General features: G+C 57.1%; 2 protein-coding genes across 4 annotated transcripts; both read right to left on the bottom strand.

Annotated features, from left to right (window-relative positions):
* Positions 1-5,908: 5,908 nt before the first annotated feature.
* HAMP (hepcidin antimicrobial peptide) lies at positions 5,909-9,726 on the bottom strand. Its single transcript, XM_033845031.2, has 3 exons — positions 7,367-9,726; positions 6,328-6,387; positions 5,909-6,246 (listed from the first exon to the last, which is right to left on the bottom strand). The coding sequence occupies exons 1-3, from the start codon at positions 7,448-7,450 to the stop codon at positions 6,145-6,147; spliced, it is 246 nt and encodes an 81-aa protein (XP_033700922.1). The 5' UTR covers positions 7,451-9,726; the 3' UTR covers positions 5,909-6,144.
* Positions 9,727-9,858: 132 nt separating this feature from the next.
* On the bottom strand, positions 9,859-19,355 carry USF2 (upstream transcription factor 2, c-fos interacting). Of its 3 annotated transcripts, none has more exons than XM_033844972.2 (10): positions 19,193-19,355; positions 18,873-18,919; positions 18,644-18,762; positions 18,307-18,507; positions 17,747-17,897; positions 17,535-17,622; positions 17,155-17,213; positions 10,892-11,054; positions 10,607-10,735; positions 9,859-10,510 (listed from the first exon to the last, which is right to left on the bottom strand). In XM_033844972.2, the coding sequence occupies exons 1-9, from the start codon at positions 19,255-19,257 to the stop codon at positions 10,615-10,617; spliced, it is 1,014 nt and encodes a 337-aa protein (XP_033700863.1). In that variant the 5' UTR covers positions 19,258-19,355; the 3' UTR covers positions 9,859-10,510; positions 10,607-10,614. The 3 variants fall into 3 exon arrangements, with proteins under 3 accessions (XP_033700863.1, XP_019796620.2, XP_033700864.1); XM_019941061.3 differs by having other exon boundaries at positions 10,892-10,986; XM_033844973.2 differs by having other exon boundaries at positions 10,892-10,986; positions 18,388-18,507.
* Between the last annotated feature and the right edge of the window lie 554 nt (positions 19,356-19,909).

Here is a 19,909-nt window from a genome sequence, read left to right as displayed (position 1 = left end):
CACCCTACAGATGGCCCCTGGCGTCCCCACCCTCCAGAGGCGAGAGCCCGGTACAAAAGAGCCCTGTTCCCTCAGGGTGAGGGTGCATCGTCCTGGGGGGCTTCTGGGGTAGATGGGGGTGAGGGAAGAGCTGGGCGAGCCTGGCTGGGCTCTGAGTGGAGCCAGGAAGGACCAGGGATTGGGGTTAGTGACTCCCTGGCACCCAGCTCCTCTGTGGGTCGCCTCAGGGCTGGACCCAGTGTTTCCAAGTGGCTGCTCTTCCTGGCCTTTGACACTCTCTTCCCACGGACAGACGCATGCGGTCAGACACATGCAAATGCCGCCATGAAATGTGACGGATCTGGACGCAGCCAGAAGAAGCAGCCTCGCACCGTAACACCCGTCAGGGCTCTGCACACGCCGACAGGCACCGAGACCCCCGTGCGGCAGACACACACACACCTGCGTCCTCCTGCCCACCACACACCGGGACGGGCATAGGCATGGCAATCGGGCATACACACGGACCTGCCTGCGTGCCATGCTCGCAAAGACACTCGGACCGGCTATGGACAGACCCACTCAGACACATGCGGATGGACACGCGGCAGATGCCACCTTTGCACCTGCGACGGGAAGGTACAGGAGGTAGACACAGGTGAGGGCCACGGGGCCTGGGCAGACGTGTGAAACAAGTGTGTAGACCATGCAATCTGAATGGGGGTGAAAATTGGTTCTTGGGGTGGGGTCCAGAAAAATCTTAGTTATTACAGTGGTTTGTGGCTCTCTAAAGGACCACGGTATATAAACATATACAGTCTATCCGTAATATTAAGATCTCACGGGGGGAGCTGGATTAGGAAAAACAGGTCTAAAAGCTTTCCTTAGTGGGGTGTAAATAAAGGTGGAGAAACACGGATGTGGATTACGACTCACTAAGAGACGTGCACGTGCATGTGCACACGCGCCCCCATCAGGTGCTCAGGTGCTGGAACTTGCTCACTCACAGCCCCCTGTGCCCGCACCCTCCCAGATGGCAGGAGGCAGACGTCTGATCACCCGGGCATCCTTCCACTCTTCACCTGTCCCTGGATGACTTCCACCCCATCTGCCACAAACTTAGGAGCCCCAGGGCAGAACGTCCACCAGAGGGGTGCTGAGGAGGGCTCTTCATTCTTTCTCTCTGTGGTTTCTTCCCAAGGCCCCGTCACTGTCCCTGCCACGGTCCCAGCCCACGCCCAGAGCAATCCTAAGCAGCACCCTCCCCCACCCTAAATTAGTGGCAGCTCCCAGCCACCATCCACGGCCCAGACCGCTTCGCACTGCACATGCCCCGGGCGGCCCTGCCCCGTGCTCTCAGCCCCAGTCCTCTGTTCTCCTCCCCGTCCCACAGCCCTCTCGGCTGCAGTACTCACCTGATGCTCTTGCTTCTGCACCCTCTGCTCCGCAGGCCCCGCTCGCAGTCCCCTGGCCTCCCAGGGTCTAGGCCCCCACTGACCAGCCCCTCCCCTCCCCCTGGGTGCCAGGGGCCGCCTGCCTCCAAGGCCCAGCTCCTCCCTGCCCCCGGGGGAGGGGGGCACAAAGGGCCCTTGTCACCGCTGCTTGAACTGGGCAGCCTGATGCCTGGGTTCTACGAGCTCCTTCCTGGAGGGGCTGGGGGCGGCTGCCTCACTCATTCCCCCCTCCATCACTGCGTACCCTGGTTCTGGGTCCCTGGGAGGATGCTCTAAGATCTCTGGAGTCTCAGGCTGAGAAGCAGAAGGCATTGTCCTCAGCGTCTAGGGGATCTTGGTGGCAGTGTTAGGGATAACCCCGGGCCTGAGAGGCCACAGAGGCCGGTGTGGCCAGGAGGAGGAGGCAGGACATCTCACCCTCGGCTCCAGTCACGTCCACCCTCTCTAGAGGGTGTCGCGTTCGGTACCCACATCCTGGTCTATTGTCTTCCAGCCACTTCTTGCCATCGGAAACAACCTTATGTGTTGACTCTCTCCTCCCGTGATAACATGACCTCCAGGAGGACAGGCCATGGGCTGCTTATGCCCAACCTAGCCTGCCGGGAGGCTGGCTCCTGGCAGAGTTAAGATTCGTCAACGCAGAGTGGGTGCACGGGTGTGATCCTCAAATGCCCTGAGCGGAGGCCTTGACGCCTCTTCCTTCCTCCTAGAAAGCTCCCCTGCCCCGTCCCACTCCCCGCTCCGCTGCTGGCCGTAGCCTGTGCGGCCTGTTGGCTCCCAGCTTGGACGCTGCTTCCTCTGGAAGCCTGCCCGGCCCCTCTCACCAAGCCAAGTTCCTCTGTTTAAATGCTGCCCGGTCCCTCTATGGCCCTCAGCACGCCATTTGCCAACCTGCACCCTCAGTGAGCTGCTTCCCCACTGGCATCTGAGCTCAGGTCTCCGCCTGCCTGTCTGTCTGTCTTGTTCACCACTGTATCCCCTAGAACAGTGCCTGGTGCACAGAGGGTGCTCAGCCAGGGCTGTGCTGACTCTCTGAGCTGGGTAGGGACCCTCTGTGTGCAGAGTCCACGGTGATCCTCCTGCCACCCCAGCCCCTCCCATTGGTCATGACCTTTGCATGGTGATGGTGGTGTGATGAAGTGGAGTAGTGGTTTGATCATGAGCTGTTTAGTCACACTGGGGCATCTTCTGTCCTCCTTCAGGCCAGGGCAGTAGGGAGGGAGGCGGGGAGGGTCCTTTCTCCCAAGGGAGAGCCCGGCCCCGGGGGTGGGGGGGTGAGATGCAGAGGGTGATGGGTGGGGAAATCCCTCAGACTGGGGATGGAGGGGGATGGGGAGTCCCACCCCCACCTCGGGCTTCATGATGTCAGACTCTGCCCGTGCCTTTCCCAGTCAGGGACAAAGGCCCACTGAGAGTGGGCTGGGGCTTGAACGCCAGGGTTCCAGACCAGAGCGTGGCGTGGTGCTTGGGCTCTGGGAGAGGACACGGAGATCCTAGGGGACTCATGTCACAGCCTTCAGCATCAACGCCAGCCGCCTTGGGGTCTTGTGCCCGAGCATTTTAGGGGGGCGGGTCTATCGTCTCTCCGGGTGTGAACTGAATGACGGCTGTCCCTGGGGGCGGGATGTACACATGAGTGAGTCCCACAGAGGGCTCTATCGCTGGGATCTGCACTCGGGTCTCCAGCCCAAGGGAGGACTGGGGGACCGGAGAGCATGTGCCAGGAGAAAGGAGAGGTGCTACTCAGATCCCGCTACCAGTGCTGCCTGATCACCGGGCCCTTCCAGGCGAGGCAGGTGTGTTAGTTTGCTAGGACTACTGTGACAAAGTCTTACGAACTGGGTGGCTGAAGAAACAGAGTTTATTGTCTCACAGTGCTGGAGGATAGAAGTCTCCATGTCCACGTGGTATTTTCCCTATATGCGGGTCTCTGTGTCCAAATTTCCACTTTTTATAATCATACCGGTCCTATTGTATTAGGACCCAACGTAATGACCTCCTTTTAATGTGATTATCTCTGTAAAGACCCTAGCACCAAATGCCACACAATCGCACTGCGGATTAAGACTTCAGCATATACATCATTCTATTCTATTCTATTCTATTTGATTCTATTCTATTCTATTCTTTCTATTCTATTCTATTCTATTCTATTCTTTCTATTCTATTCTATTCTTTCTATTCTATTCTATTCTATTCTATTCTTTCTATTCTATTCTATTCTATTCTATTCTTTCTATTCTATTCTATTCTATTCTATTTGATTCTATTCTATTCTATTCTATTTTGCCATGCGGCTTGTGGGATCTTAGTTCCCCGACCAGGAATTGAACTCAGGCCACCACAGTGAAAGCACCTAGTCCTAAACACTGGACCACCAGGGAATTCCCAACGTATAAATTTTAGAGGGACATAGTTCAGCCCATAACAGCAGGAGTTCAGATTTTTATGTGAAATACCTCTATCTTTAGATATTAGCCCAATTTTTGTCTAAAACATTGTGCAGACCAAGCAAAATTGATCTCAGGGCAGAATCAAGCCTTCCCAGGCCCACTCGTTGCACGTGCTCTTGAGGGGTAGTGGGTGGTTGGTCCAACCCAGAGGCGCTCTCTGCCCTCAGCCAGAGTTGGCAGCTTCAACAGCAGGAGTCTTCAAACTGTGGCCCCCAGGCCAGCAGCAGCAGTATCAGCTGGGAGCTCGTTAGAAATGCACATTCTAAGGCCCCACCCCAGACCTGCCAAATCTGCATTTTACCAGGCCCTCCAGGAGAGTCGGGTGCACGCTAATGTTTGGGTGCCTCCGCCTCACATCACTAGGACCACCTGAAGGACCGGCTAAGGTGAGAGAAGAGCACTGGTATCATCAAGTGCAATTAGCAATTTTGGGTTTCCCACCTCCCGGTGTTTATTCATCAGGAGGGTCTGAGAGGCCCCCACCTCCTCTGTCAATACGAATCCTTTGCATTGATGAGGTATTTGACAGTTTCCACTCACACTCCTCCCTCTCTGAGCATCTCAACAGCCCAACGATCTGAGTACTGTGGAGGCTTCTGTCCTTTTACAGATGGGGAAGTGGGGTTTCAGAGCAAGAGGAGGATGCCTGTGAGATCCCGCAGCTAAAAGGACGCCAAGCTCCCCAAGTCTTCCTCTCCCCATCCTTCGGCCTCTGTTCAGGAAAACCTCTCCCAGAGGACCAACCTCTCGTGGCTTCCGAGGCAGAAGTCGGTAGTGTACGGGCCTGATCTGGCTCCCAGCTGGGTTTGGTTTGGCTCCTAGGGTGTTGATTTTTAAAAAATCAGATTCCTTTCATCAGTTGTCAATATTTTAAAGATCAGGAAATTTCACATAAAATAAGGATTGCCACCTTCTCTTTTTTTTTTTTTTTGGCCGGTACGCGGGCTTCTCACTGTTGTGGCCTCTCCCATTGCAGAGCACAGGCTCTGGACGCGCAGGCTCAGCGGCCACGGCTCACGGGCCCAGCCGCTCCGCAGCATGTGGGATCCTCCCGGACCGGGGCACGAACCCGCGTTCCCTGCATCGGCAGGCGGACTCTCAACCACTGCGCCACCAGGGAAGCCCGCCACCTTCTCTTGAAAAGGCGCTCTGGCCATGTGTCGCCTGCCTGTGGGCACGGCAGCTATGCCTGGCAGCCCTCTTTAGCCCTCTTTAGATGGGGCCCCAGGCCTCCCCACTCCCTATCTTTATGCAACATTGAGGCCAAATGGCCGAGGCCCTTTATCGTCACGCTAGCGCTGAGGTGTTCTCATGGGCTAAGATGATAGTGAAATGCATCTTGCATTTCTTCTATCAAAAGTGGGGAAATCAGATAAATGGAGAGGGATACAGTTTTCAAGAAGCAAGGGAGGGAATTCAACCGCTTGTGGAGATGAACAGTATTGCCCTACGTATCTCCTATGCAAAGTATGTTGTTATTGAGAGAATATAAGTGAAGATGCTCCTGTGAAACAAATCCATCACATCTCACTCATTTGCGTCACCTAGTGGTCCCTGAAGGCCAGTGGTTCTCAAGTGTTTTGGTCTCAGGACCCCTTTATACTCTGAAAGCTTATTGAGAACTTCAAAAACCTTGTGTTCTAGTGAGTTGTATCTATAGATGCTTAACCTATTAGAAATTGAAACAGAAATTTTTAAAGCACAAGATACACAAGCACACAATCTACCAGACGTCAGAAGGATGACGTCCTCACACGTCATGGGGCCTCGCTGTCCACTCACGAGGGAATGAGAGTGAGAAAGACGGGAAACATCTTAGTAGTTTCCACCTTGTGGAGCCCTGGAGTAGTCCCCAGACCTTACTCTGAGAACCCTTGCTAGGCATGTGAATTTACCCCTGTAAATTGCAGAAGATTGTAAGGAGGAAACTTTAACTTTCATTCCCTGCTGTTGCAACATAAATTCGACGTTTTCTGAAGTGGGGAAAGATGGGAAGAACAGAAACCAAATATCCCTCAACAAGCTTCCTTGCAAGCCCCAGTACACACCAACCCCGCACACCCCACCGAGCACTGGCCCTCCCAAGACAGGGGCCACAACGAGCCTCTGGCATAGGCCTTTGGCAGGGAGAAAAGACAATAGACTCTGGTTTGGAAAATAAGAGCTAGAACCGGACATTTTATTCCAAGACCGTTCACTGAGGGTTGGAGGGTAGCAGGAATAAATAAGGGACTGGGGGCAGGGCAGCAGGGGCTGCTCTATGTTCTGCAGCATAACCCACATGTTGCTTTAAAACAGCAGCCGCAGCAGAACGTGCAGATGGGGATGTGGGTGTCTCGTCTCAGCCTCTGGAGCACGGGCTGTGGGAAAGAAGGGCAGTGAGCGGGGCGTAGGCATGGGAAGGCGTGGGAGGCTCTGAAGGGAGTGCCAGGGGACCTCACCGTCAAGCCAGCTGCAGCTCCTGCTGTGTCCTGGGTCTGGAGGTCTGCGAGCTGGCTTGTCTGTGAAAGCAAAAGGGGAATTGAGGACGGCAGGGCCCCGGCAGAGCTCTCAGTCTCGCTCCCACCGACCAGCTCCTCCCCAGGGGTTGGGTCCGCTGGTTCAGCTGGAATCCTAGGAGTGGCCTTACGTTGTGGCCTTTCCGCACCTTCCCACGGGTGGTTCTCCTGCCTACAAACATCCCAGATCTGTCTTCTCTCTCCACAGCTGCTCACTCTTGCGTAGCACTCTCCGTGGCCTGGAGGCCAGCCCCTGCCTGTATCTTGTCCCTTACAACCCGTTCCGCATGGGTTATCCGTCAGATCTCGGCTTAAAAGCCTGCAGGGCTTCCCCTGTGCTTGGAGGAAGATCAGCGTTTGCACAGTTGCCCACAAGACGTGGCATGGCCACCCCTCGGTCTCCTCTCGAAGCACCATCTCCTTCCCTTACCAAGCCCTCTAGTCCTCAGGCACACCATGCTTGCCCCACCTTGGTCTTGGCTGGCTGCCCCCTTCTCTTCTCCTCCCTGTCATAGGTCAAATAACATTTTCTCACAAAAGAGCCAGCCCTTGATGCCAGGTAAAGAAGCCAACCCACATCACCACTCTTCCACCATCTTTTATGTTATTCACGAATAGCATTTACTGAACACAAGTGTTCACTTGTTTTAAGTTCACTGACTAATTTCCCTGACCAGGATGCAAGTGCCACGAGATTCTTCTCTCATCTACCTTGTTCACTGCTTGGTCATCACTGTCTAGAAGAGGACTTAACACAGAGTAGGCCCTCAATAAATAACTGTGGAATTAGATCAGGGCCCCCAGTCCCTGCTACTCAGTACCCCATCTCTGCACTTCGAGCAGCTGTCTGTCCCCCTTTGCTTGCCCTGAGCTCTGGCCCGTGCTGGGGCCTCCTGCTGCCCTCCGCTGTCCCCTCCCAGGGGCCTGGCTCTCCGTTGCGATTCTGGCTGCCCTCCTGGGCCCAGACCCTGTGGGCTCTCACCTGGGGTGGGAGAACGAAGCCACTGGTCAGGCTGACCAGGAGAAGCAAGAGGCAGGTGGCCCGGATCTGCGCGTTCAGTGCCATTGTGCCGTCCGTCTGGCTGTCCTTCTGTTACGTCTAGGACTTGCTCTGGTGTCTGGGAGCCCAGTTACAGTTGCTTTTATGGGGCCTCCTGGGGGATGGGGGGCGGGGATGCTAAGCCCCCTCCCCTTTGGCCCAACTCATTTCCAAGAAGGTGGTGGCGCCGAAAAGGCGGGAGAGATAAGCGGGAACAGAGTGACAGGGAACAGGGTTGTGTCACCCTCAGCCAGCAGAGGTGTGTCCAGGAGGTGGGACAGACGCGACCACAGACACACGCCTCTTGCCAGCCACCTGGGAAACACTTTCCCCAACATGACATCACCCTGTTGATTTCAGAAAAAATTCCACCTTTTGCCCCAGCAGCTGAACTGGTCGATGAGCAGGAGTGAGGCGCCCTCCTTCCCCACCCTTCCCCGGCCTCCTCATTCACATGCCATATGGCTGTCACTTGCCGGGCAGGGAACACCGTGACGGCCACGTGCAGGAGTCTGTGTCGACAGGAGCCCCCAGAACACGTATGGGGTCTTTTTTTTTTTTCTTTGATGTGGACCACTTTTAAAGTCTTTATTGAATTTGTTACAATATTGCTTCTGTTTTGTTTTGGTTTTTGGCCATGAGGCCTGTGGGATCTTAGCTCCCCGACCAGAGATGGAACCCGCACCCGCTGCATTGGAAGGCAAAGTCTTAACCACTGGACCTCCAGGGAAGCCCCACCTGTAGGGTTTCTCAAGTGTCAGAAACTTAAGATGTGGCCCTGGTATCTGGGAAATGTTCCTGCGAACTATTGGCCAAAAAAGACAGTGGTGACGGTAATAGCTAACATCTGACTGCACCTCATGAGCCGGCAGGTGTATTGCCTCACTTTTGGGTTAACTCGGCCTGTGCCACCTATCCTCTGGGCAGCTCCTACCTGACCCATCCTGGGCTCTGCTCTGTATTCAGGGTGCTAGCTGCCTTCTCAGCCACTGACCCCAGGGGCCAGGCTTCCTAGATCCTGCTCCTGAGAGAGGAGTCCACCATGCCCACCTGAGACTTACTTTCTTCACTTTTCAGGAGAGGAGCTGCAGGCAAAGGTGAGGGCGCTGCCCAAGCTCGGCCAGCCAGAGGCAGTCGGGACTTCAGCCCGGGCAGCCTGACTGGGGCCTGTGCCCTCATCCCCAGGCTTTCCTGCCTCCCAGAAAACACAGGAGGGCACGGTGGGTCTGCCGGGCCTGGCCCATATGGCTCAACGAGCAGCTTGTGCGCGTCCCATCCCAACTCCAAAGTTAGGGGCATCGTGTTGGCACCTTGAAACCACTGATGTGGGAGTCCTTACGCCACAGACGTCGGCAAACACTGACAACCCAGGCTTTCCTTCAGAGGGCCGGCTCCCTGCCCACCATGCGAAGGGGAGCTGAGCGGAGGCTGCCCGACTGCGGCAACCTCATTGCTACCCATGACCTGAACCATCTTAGAGCGCACACGGCCCAGGAGAACAGCAAACCTTGACTCCAGAGATGGCCCCTTGGCCATTTTCCCTCTCCGACTCACTCTAGGGCCACCCAGTGTTAACCCTACGAACCTGGGGATGGTGCTGTCAAGGAATGAACTCTTCTTCCTGGCCCCAAACTGCTGCCAGGGCCCACTCAAAGAGCACAAAAGTGGGGGGCCCCTGGGAAGTAATGCTGTTCCCTGCCATTTGCCTCCCCACTCATTCTGTTAGGCCCCTCCAGCTGCACACAACCTCACTCTCAGACAGAGGAGGAGAGGAGACGGGGCCCTTGGAAGGAAGAAACCAGCTGGGGGCATCTGGGATGGGCGCAGCGTGGCGAGCTCAGTCAGGTGACCAGGCCTAGATGCTGGGAGTGGCTGGAGTTGCACGGGGAGACACAGCAGCATCGCCCAGCACTGCCAGGCATCACTGCATCTCAACTCAGGCCAGGTTTCATCATCAACCAGGGGCAGGGGTCACAGCACAGGCGCCAGAGTTGCAGCGCAAGGCGACAGGCTGACGGGCCAAGCCTGGCTTCCTGGCCATCTGCCCTCCCTGGGGGTGGGGGTGCTCAAGGCCAGGCCCCACCATTGGCTGATGCAGAGGGGAGGGCGTCAGCCCAGAAGAGCAGGGCCAGGAGCCAGTCCTGTTTAGGAACTGGTGACACGAAGACCCCAGCCTCTCCTCCAAACACATGGGACATGTCCTTGACCCTGGCTCCCCCTGTCCCCCACACCACATATGCAACACCTGGGGCCTCCACGAGGCCATTCATTCCTTAATTCCTTCATCCACACAACCAACAGACTGGGTACCAGGCGGTACTGGACGGCAGGGACCAGCACACAGCCACCAACACAAGAGGGAAGCCCTGCCCTCAGGAGCCCTGCACAGACCCCAGACTCCCTCCCCACACCTGAGATGGACAGATACACAGACAGACAAGGCGGGGCCACATGGGGCCAGTTTATTGCAGTTAAATACCTCTCTCTCTCTCTATTTTTTTTTGTCCATTTTTTTCCATAAAGAAAATTAGAACACACTCACACACCCAAAGGGGAGCAGGGTTCCAGAAACAAGAGGTGGGGTGGGACATGGCCTCCCTGCTTAGGTCCAGGCCCCAGGGCTGGCCCCCCAAAGGCTCCCCTCCTTCCCATAAGCACCCTGTCTCAGTACCTCTAGAGTCCAAGGAGGCAGTGGGGTATGGCAGGGGCTCTGTCCTCCTTCCTCTTGCCTCCAGGTGAGGCCACTAGAAGTGCCAGGGCTGAGTAGGGGCCGGGAGAAGGGAGACAGACAGACGGGCAGGGAGGATATTGTTTCCAAGTTGAGGAGAGCAGTGGGTGCTTATCCACAGAAATTCATTATTTCTCCCCGTTTTTTGTTAAAAATCTACTATAAAAAACGCAGCTGGGGGAGGGGCGTCTGTCCCTCTCTGTGCTAAGGGCTGGGGAAAGGGACGGCAGGGGCCCGGAGGCGGCCCGCGCCGCACGCTGCGGACGGCGTCACTGCCGGGCGCTCTCGCCCACCATCTCCAGGTTGTGCTGCTGCAGCTGGGCGCGGAGCACGGCGTTCTCGTTCTTCAGCTCCTCGATCTGCCAGACACGACGGGGCACAGGCAGCCGGGGCTGGCTCCCCGCGTCCTGGGGTTCCTGGGCGCGCCTCGCCACCCGCCCAGGCCTGCCGCTCACCTGCTGCCTCAGGAGCTCACTGTCCATCTGCAGCCGCTCGGCCTCCTTGAAGGCCTCCTGCATGCGCTGGTTGGTCTGGCGCAGCTCCCGGATGTAGTCGCAGGCCTTCGACAGGATCCCTCCTTTACTCTGGGGGGTGGGCATGAGCGTCAGCACCGCCCGCTGGCCGCCGCCCGCCGCCCACCGGCTCGGCCCCGGGCGGCTCCCGCCTCTGGCGGCCAGGCAGACTCTCCGCAAGGGGTTGGGGACAGGCCGCAACAGCACTGAGGGCCGGAGGGCACTCACCGCTCCTGTCTTGCTATTATCCGCATTACAATCTGGAATGATTTTTGAAAGCTGGACGATCCAGTTGTTGATCTTGTCCCTCCGCCTCCGCTCCACTGCAGCAAGAACAGCAAGAACGAGGCTACGTTCACAGCACTCCCTCTGTGCCCGGGCGATTCACCTCCTAAGGCAGGTGCCATGAGAGCCGAGGCCACCCAAGGTCACACTGCCAGCAAGTGCGGGGCTCCGATCTGAACCCAGGCAGCTGGCTCCAGCCCACTCCACATCGCTCCTCAAGAGGAACCCTCAAGTGCCACACGTACCTCAAGGCAGAATCGACAGCTGGGGGGCTGCAGGGTTCGCTTTACCCGTCCAGCGTGTTTTCAAAAATCTGATTCAACATTTAAAAATTAGGAGACTTCACCTAACAATTGGCCTCTTTTGAAAACTGGAGTTGTGGCCACAGTGGGCACGTGTTCTTGGCAGGCAAGAATGGGCCAGAGCCCTTTACACAGGACCCGGGCACCCTTCTCCAGTCCCCACAGCCCCTGCATTTGATTCTCCATGGTGCTCAGGTCTCCCCACAGCTCTGGGCCCCGTGATCCTATTTCTCTTTTCATCTTTAAAATCACGGTCTGACCACGTCTCACCTCCACTGGAAGTCCTTTTCCAGGGCCCCCGCAGCAAGTCTCAGCTTCCCTGGCTGGCACTGCGGCTCTCAGGGGCCTGGCCCATCAGGGCACTGGGTCACCCAGGAAGAAGCGCTACGAACCCTCTCTTGAAGGCCAGGTTTGACAAACTACTGGCATATTTCACTTGAAAAGTCCAGATTTGTGATTTATTTCATAAAACACCACAACCTCACTCTGTCTGCTGAGTTGCGGGGAAGCTGCCCCCTTCAGGCAGGACTCGTATGTGTCTTTGCCCTGTCTTCTCATCTGGCCCGTCGTGACCTATGACGGCGGCCTGGGGTCTGCCTGCATGGCAGCCTGAGACCCCTGGTTTGGGGCTCACTGAACAAAGCTATCCCAGCCCTTCGTACTAGGCAATTGCTGGGGACACACAAGAAAGCCCAGCTGCCCCTGTGACTCTCACCCACACACTCTCATCCCCCTGCCAGGGCAGCCCATGGACAAATGCAGGTGGTGTCTATAGAGGAGCGGGGACCGTAGGTGGGACCTGGCAAGGAGGGCCAAGGGGTATTTTCTCAGGGTTGGGAGACTGGGAGAGGGGTCGGGTGAGCGTGAGAAAGATGGGGTGGGCCAGAAGCTTGCCCCTGACTCCTCTCCTCCGCTGAGGCCAGCCCCACCCCCCGACCCGACTCTCCCTCAAAGGGTGGGCCTGGCCACTAACAGGCACATCCAGCTGTCTTCTCCGGGTACTTGCTTTTGCCCACTCGCTGCTGACCGGTCCTTCCAAGAGCCCCCCACTTTGGCCTCGGTGACAACATCCTCCCACGTGGACTCGCTTCCTCCCTCCCTCTCCTCTCTTTCCGCCAAAACCTCCCCCTACCACGGTAAGATGATGCCCAGTATTGAGCTTCACCTGACCCTGGCCCTGGGGTCAGCGAGTGCAGACCTGGGCCCCAGCACTACCGTGGTGAGCGAACTTTCCCAGCGAGGACGACCCTGTCTTACGGTCTTTGGGGACTCTGTGGTCCAAAACAGCAGCGGAGCTAAGGGTCTGCCCAGGTCTGGCAGCACTGGCCACCATGTCCCTCAGCAGCGCGCTCCACTCTAGGGGTTCAGCTGAGGAGCTCTAGAGCAGATGGCTGCCCAGTTCCTTCCTCTACCCTCCCGCAGCCCGACATTCCTGAGCCTGGGCTCCGTGCTGCAGCTGCATCCCACACACACTCCTCACTTCAAGCCACCGGGGGCAGGGATGCGGGGGCGGGGGACAGCAGTTCGCATTTGCTTCTTCAAAATTTACCGCCTGCCCTACTGTGTGCAGGGCACTCCGCGAGGCTGAAGTCCATGGTGGACTCAACCTCTGTCCTGCTGGCACTCACAGCACCAGCGTGACATGCACGTGAACAGGAGACACCGACGCCACAGGACTGTGTGTTATAACTGAAGACTGTACCGAGTGCCTGGGGAATGATGCATTCTGCATGGAGTGAGGTGGGGCATATCTTCAGAGAAGGATTTAGAAAGGAAACATTTGGGCTGGTTTCTGAGAGGAAGGACATCAGGCCGACAGGCATCAAGAAACCCAGAAACGGTGATATGGAAACACCTTGGAGGGTGCAGGGGGTGGCGCAGGGTGGCAGGAATAGATTGCAGAAACAGGTTGAGAACCCCTGAATGCCCTGCTAGCAGGTCTGGACCTTGTCTTCTCTTCCCCTAGGGGTCTAGGCCCTCGAGTCTAGGGCCTTTCTTGGCAATGCGGTCAGGCCTGTGGCTTGGGAAGACCACTTCGGCACAACCGAAATGGAGGAAGAGCAGTTAAAACCAAGGCCATGTCCGTTTCTCAGAAGTCTTAAGTCACACCCATACAACATTTAAAACACAATTTAGAAGCAAAATCTGCCAGGACTAATGGGAGAAATGGGCAAATCCACAAATGTAAGACATCAACACTCCTCAGCAATTGACAGGACAAGTAGATAAAAAAATGAGGATAGAAAACCTGAACACTGTCAGTCAACCTGACCTATACCACCGACGGAACACTCCACACACAGCAGCAGATACACTGTCTTTTCAAACACACGCAGAAACTTTCACCAAAATAGACCGTATTTGGGGCCGTAAAACTAAGTCTCAACGAATTTCAAATAACTGAAATTATATACATAGAGTATGTTCTCTGACCACAACAAAACTCACTTAAAAAGCAATAACAAAAAGATAGCCAAAAAATCCATAAACATTCGTAGTTAAACAACACACTTCCAAATAAGCCATGGCTCAAAGAAATCATAAGGAAAACTAGAAATATCTTTAACTGAATGACAAGAGAGCACAACCTATCCAAATGGGACAGAGCTAAAGCAGCATTGGACTGGAATTCGCAACTGTAAAGGCTTAAATTGAGAAAAAAGGCAGGCTTAAAATCATCTTGAGAGACGGGGAAAACCCGCAGCAAATTAAACCCGTATTAAGCAGAAGAAATAAATTAGTAACAGTACGAGGGGAAACCGATGCATAGAAAAAGCAACTCAAAAATCAGACTTCATATAAAGACCTAGATTTCTGGCTCCTCAGAGGTTCTGGCAGTAGTGGGCCCAAATTCTGACACGGCAGCGATGGCTGGCACCATGCAGTCACCCTTCAGGCAGGACAGACACACAGACCCCAGTTCTCCACAGGGATCACCACTCCCCTTTCTGCCACACTAAGTATCCTGACTCCCTCAGGCCCCTGAAGCATCTGCGGCCCAGAGATGGGCCCCTGCGGTACCAAGAAATGTGGGAAAGAGGGAAAAAGGAGACAGAGCTGATTTGAAGTCCACTTCGGCACAGCGTCTCAGGGCTTGTGGATGGGAGGGAACAGGGCAGAGCCGAAATGGCCTGGCTCTCAAGTCCGGCTGCGGTAATCAGGACAGGGGTGCCTTTTGCTACTCTGGAAAAGGGAGGCTTTGGGAAGGAGGGACAGAAGGTTCTGTCTTGGACAAGTTGAGTGTGAGGTGTTTCAAGGACAACCAAAAATGGAGATTCTGAACGGGCACTTCAAAATATGGGTGCAAAGGAGATCCAGAGAGATGGAGCAGAAAGACAGCTTTGTGCAGTGCGGGGGGCAGGGGAAGCCCTGGGAGGGCATCAGGGGGCAGTCTCTCCTTTTTGGAATCACATACTTTTCTGGATAAAGCTCGCAGACGCACTCCCGGGAGAAATGACAAACACCGACAACCGGGGATAGGGTCTCGGGGATACTGACCATCCCTGGGCCTGATGTTTCACTCTCCTGAGACCGCTAGAAGAAGGGGCTGGACCTCCAGAAACGCTAACAGCCAAAGCACTTTCCAAACCTCGCCCATCGTGAAGAGTCACCTGGGGAACTTGTGGAAACACGGACTCCCAAGCTCCCCCTCCGACCTACCCATTCAGCACCTCGTGAGGACAGCCGTGACTGTGAAGCCCTGCCCTCAGGAGCAGGCTGGAAAGGAGAATCAGAGCAGGTAGAGCAGAAAGGAACATTCCCGAAAGGAGGGGAACGGGCAGGGTCAGATGCTTGGAGCGCAGACAGGAAAGGAAGCCAGTGGATTTGGCAATGAGGTCATCACGAGTGACCTTAAATAGAGCCGTTTTGATAGAGAAATGAGCCAGACTGCCAAGGGTACGGGGAGGCCAGGCAGAGGGTGGGTCAAACACTGCAGGTTAGGAGAGAGTGGGCAGGCCACAGCTGGAGGGCAAGGGCAAGGTCGCAGCGAGACTGATTTTTACAGGATGAGGAGAAGTCACGACTTTGGAGCTGGATTAATCCAGTGAGAGGCAGAGTGCGAGGAGGGTGGAGGGTGGCTGGCTGGTCTCCCGATCGTTAGCTGTGGTCTTACCAGGCGGCACACCACCCTGCTGGGGGCTCACGACTCAGCGCGCTGCACCCTCACTACGAGCCTCTGGGGTAGTCAGTCGCGTTAACGCGTTCTTAAGAGGACTGAACAGGCGCGGAGGTTAAGAACCAGCCTAAGGTCATACGACCAGTACGCAGTAGAGCCAGGACTGCCCAGGTAGACAACTGGAGACCCCTGAAACCCATCACACCCAAAACCAAGCTCACACTCAACCCTCCCCTTTAAATGAACCTGACCCCGTCATGAAAGCCTGATTCACGAAATCCTGATTCTGCAGCCTTGTGCTCCTCCGCCCCACAGCTCGGGCCCCCACAAGCCCCGTTCAGGCCCCACCCTGTCTGAGGCCCACAGCTGCAGTCAACTCTCGTTTCCCTAACCTCTGGTGCCCCACCACCCTCACCATCCAGCCTCCACACACAATCCCTCTGCTTACTTCCCCTCGAAGCAGAATAAAAACCTAGGAATGGGGACCCCAGGAAGGCCTCTGACAAGGCCCCACGTGATCTGGCCCTGGCCAGGCCACCCACGACCCCACCAACTTCCTCTTATCTTTCCTGAAACCTGCTCTTCTTCAGACACACCAAGTCTGTTCCAGCCCAGGCCTGGGTGTTTGCACTTGCTTGTCCCTCGCTGCCTGGGACTCTTCCCATTCAGGCCCCTGCTCAGCCGTCACTCCTAGAGAGGCCTACAGAGCACACTGCCGCCATAACCCTCCATCTCCTTACCCGGGCTTATCTTCCTTCACGTGACACATGACTTATGTTCCCTGACGTCTTATTGTAGCTTTCTGTAGTTTCTGTCTCTCCCACCAGAATGAACACCCTGCAAGAGCCAAGGTGTCTGTTCCATTATCTGCTGCTGTATCTGAGGCCTAGAACAGGGGCTGGCACACAGTACGTATGTGCTGAATGAACGCCTGAACTCACTGAGCAGCTTAGATCACAGCCGCATAAGCCCACCTCCCAATCAAACACCTTCAGGACTCTCAGGTCCTCACCCTGACGTTCAAGGCCTTCCTTGACCCTCCCAACTCTCTCCTCCCAAGTACTCCACATAGAACCTCTGCTTTAACCAAACCAGCACCCACGAAGCAACCTCACTCTACCCTGCCTTCCTGTGCTTCCCTCTGCTGGACAGGCACTCCCAAAGGCCACTTCCCTGGGGGAAACGTCACCTGATCCCCCAGTCAGTGTTCAATCAAACAGCCTGAACTACTCTGAGCTTCCTGGACACTCCAGACTAGTGGCACGGGGCATGTACTGCCCAGCCTAATATCCACCTTCAGGAAATATCCGCTGAATGATGGCTATTTGGGTGGAAGTGTCCCCTGGACATGCTCTGGCCTCAGCCAGAGACATGGACTTCTCGCAGTTTCATCTTCAGATGTACTCTCTCTCAGACCAGAGCTACTCCTGGAAGCTAGGCTGGCAGAGGCGTGGGAGGGCTTGAGCAAAACAGCTGCTTCGTGGGAAGGCAGGTCCAGGTGAGCCAGACCAACCCAACTTTCCAAAAGGAGCAGGAAATCCATACATGAATGTGAAACTTGCCATTTAAAATATTAGTAATTAATTCAAAGTCACTAGCCAGGATGTTAAACACACTGCAGCTCACACCTCCTGCCTATTTGCTCACGACAGCGAACCTCCACATTTCTGCTTTTCCAGCATTCGACAAGCACCTCTCACGTACTTGTCGCATGCCTGCTGATCTGTGACTCCAAGCACCGGGCCAGGCTGTGCCCGTGAGGCCCAGCAGCTCCACCCTGACCTTACCTTCATTATGTTGAGCTCTCCTTCTCTCATCCCGTGGTGTCCTGGTTCCGTCGATTTTCCTAGAAAAGAAAAAAAAAAATAGGTGCATGTTACCTCCAGCCCATTGGTCCAAACGTTTATTAAGGAGTCAAACTTAAAAATGATCTTTGCAACATGTATCCATATGCAGAGAGAGAAAGAGAAAAAACGAGAGAGAGGAGAGAATATGGCATTTTCTTTACTTAAACTAAAGAAACAAAAACCGACCAAAAAATACACCAACTGCCTGCCGTGTACTCAACTGCCTGGCTCCGATTTCAGAAACACATTCCCTTCCTTGGGCCCCCACACCAGGCCCTCCCAGTGTCCCCTACTCCTGGGACCAGGTCTCCTGCACATACGGGGAGTAGGGGTGTGTCCGGGGTGCAATTGTCCTCTGCGTTCCTGTCTGAAGCACGTCCTGGGGCGTCATCATGACATAGAACTGGCCTGCAGGGAAAGCAGGGGTTAGTGCTAAAACTGGGGACAGAGTCAGACCTGGCCGGGGGAGCTTCCCTCCCTGCTAGGCCTGTTGCCTCCCCTGCCTTCCGCCCTGGCCCCTTCCTTCCTTTACCTCCAGCCTGCAAGCTCTGGTCTGTGGTCTGTACGGACACAGCCGTGGTATCTCCCACACTGGACGCTGGGAAATAGGCAAATCGTGCCTCCCCACTGACAGCCTCAGCTGCCGGGCTGCCACCATTGCTGAAGGGATTTTGGATTACAGCCTAGGGAGTAGGAGGACAGAGGCCACCCTTAGCCATCTTTGTTCCCCAATCCATCCCCTAGTTGCCATATTTGATGTTTACTGCATTCTCTAGGGAGAGTGGGAAACCCCTCTGTGTGTGCCACTCTGCCCTGTGCCTCACAGCCCTGGAACTCGACAGATACTCAGCAATCACTTAGTGAAGTGACCCACTTTTAACTCTTAAGAGACTTTCCTGTTACCGTGATGCCCCTTTCACACAAAAAAAATGTTCCAAAGATCTTGCCCCAGGTTGCACTGTGCAGAACAGAAATTTCACCTGAGGGCCTGAAGGCAGCATCTTGGTCCCACGTGCCCCACCCCCTGGGGCTCCCCCAAGAACAGAGGCAGTGTCCCTTCTCCATCCCCCCAGGGGGTTGCTGGGCACCTACCAGTGGGAAGGGCGCTGCGGGACCTGGGGGCACAGAGGCAGCAGCGGGGCCGGGGCGCTGGGTGGCCCCATCCACACCCACCTGGGTCACAGCCTGCTGCCCCCCCGCGAAGGCAGCCGTAGACACGACGCTGACGGCGCCTGCTGTGTCGCCCTGGCCGTCCAGCTGACCATCAGTCACCTGGACTACGCGGTATGTCACCTGCAGGGGGCGGCAGAGAAGGAAGACCCGCGCTGGGGCCCGGGTAGGGGCCAGGTCCGAGCCCCTCCCAGCCCGCCCACTCTACCCGGGGCTCAACCCTCCACTTGCCCGCCGGTCTCCGGGCCCGCAGGCTCACCTGTCCTCCATTATTCTCTGTGCGGAATTGGTACTGGATGTTGTGGTCGCCGAACGCCGCCTGCTGGACGCTGGCGATGGCCACCGCCGTCTGCTCCTCCGCCCCAGGGCCGTCCCCGCCTGCGGTCGGAGGAGGGTAGGGGGGATGGTCAGAGGTGGAGCGGGCCAGAGCGCTCCCAGTGCCCTCCCGGGCGCAGGTCGCGGCCCCGGTGGGCCCCGCGAGCACTCACCTTCCTGCAGCTCGACGCCCTCCTCTGCCTCGGGTCCCTTGTCGTGACTGCGGGGAGGACGGGAAGAAGAAGAGGGGGTCAAGGTTGCCCGCGCCCCCGCCCCTTCGCCCAGGTGCAGGGCCCCCATCCCGCCCGCCCCAGTCTGGGGCTGCGGCACCGCCAGGTCCGGGGGCCAGGGATATTCGCGCGGGTCCTCCCTCCCTCGCGGCCTCCATTTTGAGCTGGGCCCAGCGGCCGCTCGGGATCATGGCGGCCCGGCCGCCAGGCCGAAGGGCCGGGGCCAGGGCGCGCGGGGGCGCGGATCGGCCGGGCTCCCTTACCTGGCGGCGGCAGCAGCAGCGGTAGCCGAGGCAGCAGGATCCAGACCCGGGTCCAGCATGTCCATGGGGGGGGTGGGGGCGGGGGGGGCGCCGGGCCCGGGGGGGAGGGGAGGGGAGGGGAGGGAGGGAGGGGAGGGGGCGGGCGGCCGGGGGGGCCCCGAGCCCGGCGCTCACGCCGCGCGGCAGGAGGGGACGGAGGAGACACGGGAGCCGCTCGCGCTGATCACGGGGACAAACAGTGGGGTCATGTGAGGAGGAGATGCCGCCGCCGCCGCCGCCGCCGCCGCCGCTGCTCCTGCAGCCGCCTCCGCCCTCTCGCCCGCCGGCCGGCTCCCGGCGGCTCTAGGCTCCGGGACGCAGCGCAGCCGCCCCCCGCCCGCTCTTCGCGGCCCTCGGGCCTCCTTCCCTGAGTAGCCGCCGCCGCCGCGACTTTTTTTAACCCGGCCCGCCCTGGATGGCCGCAGCCTCTCCCCTGGGTCGCCGGCTCGCGCGTCCGCCGCCCGGCCTGGCCCAGTGCGGCGGCGGATCGCTGCTGCAGCCGCCGCCGCCGCTTTCTATTTTTTCCCCCTTTTTTTTCCTCCTTTACTTGAGCTGCGCGCGCGCGGCGGCGGCGGCGGCGCGAGCCCGGGGCCGACGCGCGCGGGGGGAGGGCAGCCCCCGGGGAGCGCGCGCGCTGTCTGTCTCCGATGGAGGGCGGGTGCGCGGGCCCGGGTGTCG

The sequence above is a fragment of the Tursiops truncatus genome, chromosome 19 (genome assembly GCF_011762595.2).
Source record: "Tursiops truncatus isolate mTurTru1 chromosome 19, mTurTru1.mat.Y, whole genome shotgun sequence".
NCBI classification, from domain to species: domain Eukaryota; kingdom Metazoa; phylum Chordata; class Mammalia; order Artiodactyla; family Delphinidae; genus Tursiops; species Tursiops truncatus.
This window is presented reverse-complemented; position numbering and strand designations above follow the sequence as displayed.

What these genes read in the sequence shown, in the direction of transcription:
- HAMP (XM_033845031.2), bottom strand. Translation starts at nt 7,450, where the DNA reads ATGGCACTGAACGCGCAGATCCGGGCCACCTGCCTCTTGCTTCTCCTG. An exon ending in GCTTCGTTCTCCCACCCCAG is followed by an intron (nt 6,388 to 7,366) that starts GTGAGAGCCCAC and finishes TTGCTTTCACAG; the next exon opens with ACAAGCCAGCTCGCAGACCT. An exon ending in GAGCTGCAGCTGGCTTGACG is followed by an intron (nt 6,247 to 6,327) that starts GTGAGGTCCCCT and finishes TCTTTCCCACAG; the next exon opens with CCCGTGCTCCAGAGGCTGAG.
- USF2 (XM_019941061.3), bottom strand. Translation starts at nt 19,257, where the DNA reads ATGGACATGCTGGACCCGGGTCTGGATCCTGCTGCCTCGGCTACCGCT. An exon ending in CCAGAGCTTGCAGGCTGGAG is followed by an intron (nt 17,623 to 17,746) that starts GTAAAGGAAGGA and finishes CTTTCCCTGCAG; the next exon opens with GCCAGTTCTATGTCATGATG. An exon ending in GAGAGCTCAACATAATGAAG is followed by an intron (nt 10,987 to 17,154) that starts GTAAGGTCAGGG and finishes TTCTTGCTGCAG; the next exon opens with TGGAGCGGAGGCGGAGGGAC.